The 6,000-nt window shown below is 46.0% G+C and overlaps 1 protein-coding gene across 3 annotated transcripts in view; it reads left to right on the forward strand.

The window, feature by feature from the left end:
• The window catches only part of LOC139932701 (nuclear factor 1 B-type-like), a 65,299-nt gene extending 60,055 nt beyond the window's left edge, over positions 1–5,244 (forward strand). For 2 of the 3 annotated variants that reach the window (XM_071926553.2, XM_071926552.2), the window contains exons 11-12: positions 386–474; positions 4,982–5,244. In XM_071926553.2, the coding sequence (XP_071782654.1) occupies positions 386–474; positions 4,982–5,114 (222 nt within the window). In that variant the 3' untranslated portion in view covers positions 5,115–5,244. The remainder of the gene's footprint in view (positions 1–385; positions 475–4,981) is intronic. The other variant, XM_078291759.1, reaches the window with a different exon arrangement.
• The last annotated feature ends 756 nt before the right edge of the window (positions 5,245–6,000 follow it).

Genomic DNA, 6,000 nt, shown 5'->3' on the forward strand with positions numbered 1-6,000 from the left:
CATTGGCTAACCAGCTAAAAAGCACTAGCCACTCACAGATGAATGACCGCCAATATGACACCACTCACATTTTGTAACTAACTCCGTTTTTTTTTTACTTCCAGGTTAGCTACTACCACTAATTGTGATTGCATGCTTTTTGTTTATGTCTGTTTTATCCATAGATTTGATTTAACTGTTTGTTTGTTTTTAACCGAATAATGCATATATTGATTTCTCTGAATATTTACTATCAGTTACGGGTAGGACAAGTGGAATCATTTTTATTTCTACTAGTGGTGCTGTAGGCTGTTTTGCATGCATTTTTACAGTGTTGAGTTGTAGTGTGATCTGAAGTGGAAGTTGTGTTGGCCCAGTGATCTGACTGCTAGGTTTCAATTGACAGCTGAGGAAGTGTGACTGGAGCGTGACTCAAAACGGCAGGCATTATGGCCCCAGTGCCACTGACGACACTTTGGGGATTACTTGGCAAAGGTAACCTTTTCATTCTTTCAAGCCGTCTCTCTCTCTGTCTCTCTCTTACACCACACACACACACACACACACACACACACAGACACACTTGCAAACACTGAGACACTCAAATGAACACGTAATATGTATGTAACATAACACATAATTCAGTCAATCTTATGTTTTTTTAGTATGGTGTGGGATGCTATAGAATGTATGTGAATTACCATAAGTCTCTTTTATTAATAATACTATACACCATTTTCTTTATATTGCCTTACTCCACACAATGAGTAAGATAGTGCTTTTTACATATAAATGTCATTTTTCTGGCTGTGTGACTGTGGCTATGTCTGTTATTACTGTGCTGGGATTGGCTGTCAGACTTTAAGCTTATTGGACGTTTGGGATGAGGTCATGGATTTCCTAGAAAAAAAAAAAGCACTTGGGAAGTGATGGCTCTTCCTTCTATGGAATATCAAAAATGTTCCCATGTCGCTCTCATTCTCTCTTTTTCTTTCTCTTTCTCCCTCTCTCATGCTTGATTCATTTCTCTCTGTTCCCTTCCTTTCCACCTTTCCCACAAACATCTAGCTATGGCTTTTTTGTTTTTATGTTTTTTTGCTCTCCAGCCTTAAAATGGCCTTGGATGGGCTGAACAACATTTTAGTATTTGTTCTTCTCTATCCTGTGACAACAGTTTTTCAGCCAACCATTTCTGAGAAATGACTTGGGTACAGTCTAATTTCACTGTATGTTCTTTGTAAATCTTTGAGAAAAAACATTAAAATACATCAAATCTTTAATAAGAGCAATAGCCGTCGTGTATAGTGAAAGCAACAAATGTTAGAACTTCTTTAAAGTCAAATTGGTGTTGATTGTTTTTTTCACTGCTTCATTATTCTTCAGTGAAAGATGTCAAATGTTGCAAAACGATTTCAAGAAACAGTGTTCCCAAAACATAGCTTTCCTCTTGCTAACAGTCGATACACACCCAACAAAAACAAAATTTGTGCCGCGCTATTAGGATTTCATAATACAAGGTTTATGACTAATTGAAACAAATGAAGTAAATGATGTCAAAAACATCTCGAACAACAACAAAGTCATTTCAGGTCAGCCTTTTAGCCGTGTGAGTGCGTTTTCCTTTCTCCGTTCTTCACAAGCCGAGCTTTCTTTGGCTTTATGCTGAATTCATGCTTCACTCTCCCTAACTTAAAGGTACCCCCCCCCCCCCCCATCCCTCCTCCCTGTCTCCATACTGTATCCCTCTCTCTCTCTCTCTTCTCTCTGGGGGAAAAAACTGAACCATATCACCAGGGCAGAGCAAGCAAGCTGAGCTAAGCCTTTCCTGTTACGTCTCCCTTTTCCCTTTTCCCCTGCAAGTGAAGAGCGTCTGTGTGTGTGTGTGTGTGTGTGTGTGCGTGTGTGTGTATGTGTATGTGTGTGTGCACATATGTGTACAGCTCATTTTGCACCCGCTGAAGTTACAAACTTTTTTACACACACACACACACACACACACACACACACACACAGCAGAGCCCCTTCAATAGGCCTCCTAATAGGCCAGTGGAGGTAGCAGAGAAAAATGTCCCCTGCAGCAGCACGAGGTCTTATTCCACTCAGACACTCTTTCCTCCATGTGAGCCTACAGTAACGAGCACAGATAGAATAGATCCCAACTGAATTTATTTTGTTGCAAGGATGGGACGGGTAATTCCATTATGTTTTCTCTCTGACGGATTATTCGCGCAAAACCGCTCGATGTATAGATGGCATCGGTCGGATTTCTCTTTTTATCTTACTTGCCCTTTAACCGAGCGCTCCGCTACGGCGAGCGTCTTGCCTGCTCCTCTGCAGCACTACTAGCCCCAAATTAAAACGCTGCCAGACTCGCATGTTGCCATTGTGCAGGAAATGGGTCAGCAATCCATTAAGATGCCATTAGATAATCTAATTTGGGGAGCTAATCCTTAAACGAAGCACGCTGTATGCCGGGGCTGTGCTCGCAGGGAGCAGAATTAGTGAGGTTTGGGAGCCGGACAGGGCAGGGGGAGGCCATATTGAAGGTTACTTAAGGAAATGCTGCGGTGGAGGTCAAGTTTTCAGTCCCGTCCAAAGCCACTTGGCACTGCAGTGTAGAAAAATAAAGCAGCAACTTGTAATAAATAAGAGGTATTTTAAAGCCAGCGTTGGGCAGCTTGGCATGTTGGCGGCTCCAAATGGCACCGAGAGGAAATTTGAACTTTGATGCTCAGAAATCCTGCAAGGTGACGTCAGTAAACTGCACACAGCACGCTCATGTTTACCAACCTGCCCGGTCTGTGATGCTTTATACCAAAGATACCAAAGAGACGAGGGAGGAAAAGACCTAACGTTGGTGAGTCCAGCTTTCTCTGGACGGAGCGCTGCTCACTGCTGTTTAGGGGACAATTTGGATTTCACTCTTAAGTTTTGATTTGTCACTCCCTGTGGGTGGAGAAGTGTCCATACCCGATGCCAGAATTAAATTTGGGCAAGGAGGATGAATCTACAGTGTTTCAATTAGGGGGGATGGGACACTCTTTTCTTCCGCAGCCCCGCTTTGTGATTCAGGCCGATAAGACGGGCGTATTCTTACATGAAACTCTTGCCCAGTGCAGCTTTAAGCCATAGGATATAGATATGGATTGGCAGCTATCCATTTTAACAAGATTAAAACTGATTTGCTGGTTTACTGCATACAAAGGCCCGCGCACATGCTTTTGTAGCTGTGTGGTCTCTCCTCCCTCTAATGTAAGTCATTACCTGAGAGGACTTCTTAAAAAAGAGAGGGAAAGAGAGAGAGAGAGAGATGGAGTGAGGAAGAAAGCAACGGGGAAAAGAGAAAGCTGCAGTGCTTGGCCGCTCAGTGCGCTCTTTGTTCAGCAAGGTAGGAAAAACTTAATCCCTCGTTTCCTGTCCGATGATTTTTGGCAGGGCGAGAGAGAGAGAGAGGAGGGAGGGAAGAAAGCAGGAGAGAGAGAGGGAGCGAAGTAAAGAAGAGAGAGAGGATAGCATGAGGACGGGTTGGACGGGAAAAAACTGCCAGAGAAGATTAGCCCTGATTTTTTTTTTTTTTTTAACCCTCTGCACACTGAAGCACTATCTAAACTCCAGTATTGTTTGTTTTTATGTTGAATTAATTTTCTCGGCCTCTCTCTTACACGCCGCTTCTCTCTTTTTCTCTCTTTCTCTTTGTCTTTCACTCTTATGTATTTGTAAAACAGTCTGGTTCTTTTAAGCCACGAGGTGAATTGAATTTGCGCCTCCATTGTTTTAAGTAAAAGGCTCAGGCGCTAGTGAGGAGCGATTTGTATAAAATGCAGACTGGATGATCAGTGGCTTTCATGAACACAGACAGTCCTGTCTAATAGGAAAGCTTCACAAAGAATCAAGCCAGTGTTCCACCTCTACAAACCGGCCTCTACAGAGTTAGCCTTGTCTTTTTTTTTTGTCTCCCTTGAAAACAGCTCCCCTTCTTCTCGTCCTTCTAGCTCTCTTTCTCCCCCCCACACTTGTTCTCGTCCACTACCCCCCCCTCCATGTTTCTCTCTGACCTTACTCTTTCCACCTTTTCTCTCTCTCTTTCTCTCTCTCTCTCTCTCCCTTCTCCCCCGCTCTGCTTCATCTGTCTTCAAAGTTTTTACCACGACCACCACCGTACTTGTCATGAAAGTTTGTTGAGCTGGATAGCAATTGCGCAACACAGGTATTTGCAGACTTAGTGGGGGTGTGGAGGGGTGGAGGGGGTGCGGGGGTGGAGGGGGTGGGGGGTGGGGGGTGATGAGTGCACACTTGGGGCCCGGGGGTGGGGCTAATTATCTGACATGTACGTAGCGCAGCACCCCTCGGGAACAACATGCTGTTTGTTCCCGCTCGCGTTTTCAGTTAGCACCGTTGCTCCGCAGGAACAATCACTGTGTTGTTTTGCCATTAGCGTGAGATGAATAGGGATGGGACAGCTTTGTGTAGGACCCCCCCCCTCCACACACACACACACACACTCCCCGACCCCCCCCCCATCCCCCCCTCCTCCCCCTTCCACCAATCGTGCTCTCCCCTCACGCCTTTCTGTTTCTGCCGTCAACGCCGGGAAGAGGGCCTTATGTGATGTCCTTCACTGGGAATCAAGTGAACTGGTTTATATGCTTGGCTCCCTCCCCCCCCCCCCCCTCCACACACACACACACACACACACGTACACACTTCAATTTAGACTTACCAGCCAGAGCTGTCATCATATTTTTGTTTACTCCTTGTTTCTCTACTTCACATCTCTCTCTGATTGAAAAAAGAATATAAGAGGAAAGACCTTGAACCTTGATGACTGTCAGCAGAGATGTAGGCGGAGCTGTGTTCAGGATAATTCAGAAACAAGAATCAGATTTTGACTGTTGCTCAAACAAGTTGATGGCATGTGACTCATCTCTCTCTCTCTCTCTCTCTCTCTCTCTCTCTCTCCACCCCCCCCCCCCCCCCCCTCCCCTCCTCTGTGTCTCCACAGTCCTGGTACCTGGGCGAGCTTAGTTCCATTCCAAGTGTCGAACGGGACTCCGATTCTGCCAACAAATGTCCACCAGAACTACAGCATAAACATCATTGGTGAGCCCCTTGTCCACGCCGAGACGGGGAACTGAAAGCAAGAGAAGCCCGGATGACCCCTTGGGTGGGGCGGGGGTGAGCTGAGGGTGGGAGTGCGGTAGGGGACCGGGGGGCGACGCAGAGCTTAGCACTAGAAGTGTCCGCAGCCATGGATGAAACCAGCAAGCAGCGCGACCAGCTGCGAAATCTCCACTCTCCTTCGTCCTCCCCCATCTCGCCCCCCCCCTCCTTCCCTTCCCCATCCCATCTTATCCCCCCTAACCCCCCCACCCGATCCCGCCCCAACCCCCCTCCCCAACGATGGACACTGGCCGTGAAGACGCGGGTCGGTTCAGAAGAACGGAAGCCTTCAGGTCTGCTGTCGAAACCTCTCCTCGCCCCCCCCATCCACCACCCACCAGTCAGTTGTTGTGTTTGCAGAACTTTTCGATCCATTCAAATACTGTGATGTATAGATGCCTTAATGTTTTATTGCATGACACTCTAGTCTGTTAGCGGCGATTCTTACTATTTTCCACGTCGGGGGGAAGATGTAAAAACTTGATTCACACACACACACACACACGCAAGTGAAGGGGTCTGCGCACCAACAACGGCTGCCTGGTGGATGGCTCCGAGACTCTAAGCTCTCCGACTCAGACCTGTAGAATCCCTCTTGAGAAGAGGCTATCCCACGTCAAACGATTCACTGTGTACACCATAGGAACAAAAATTGTGAATTCAGAGTGTTTCTTCTTCCGTTCGATTTCAGTTTACTGTGATACGACTCTTTGTTCAGAAATGTGTTGACTTGTTTATTCTTTACTGCTACTTACTTCAAGATTAATGTAAACACTTACGGTAAGAGTTAAGAACTCTTGATGCGGTTTTCAAAAAACACTATATGTTAGGCTTGAGATTGGACCCCTCTTTAAAGAATTT

This window comes from Centroberyx gerrardi, chromosome 23, assembly GCF_048128805.1.
Source record: "Centroberyx gerrardi isolate f3 chromosome 23, fCenGer3.hap1.cur.20231027, whole genome shotgun sequence".
In the NCBI taxonomy this organism is placed as follows: Eukaryota; Metazoa; Chordata; class Actinopteri; order Beryciformes; family Berycidae; genus Centroberyx; species Centroberyx gerrardi.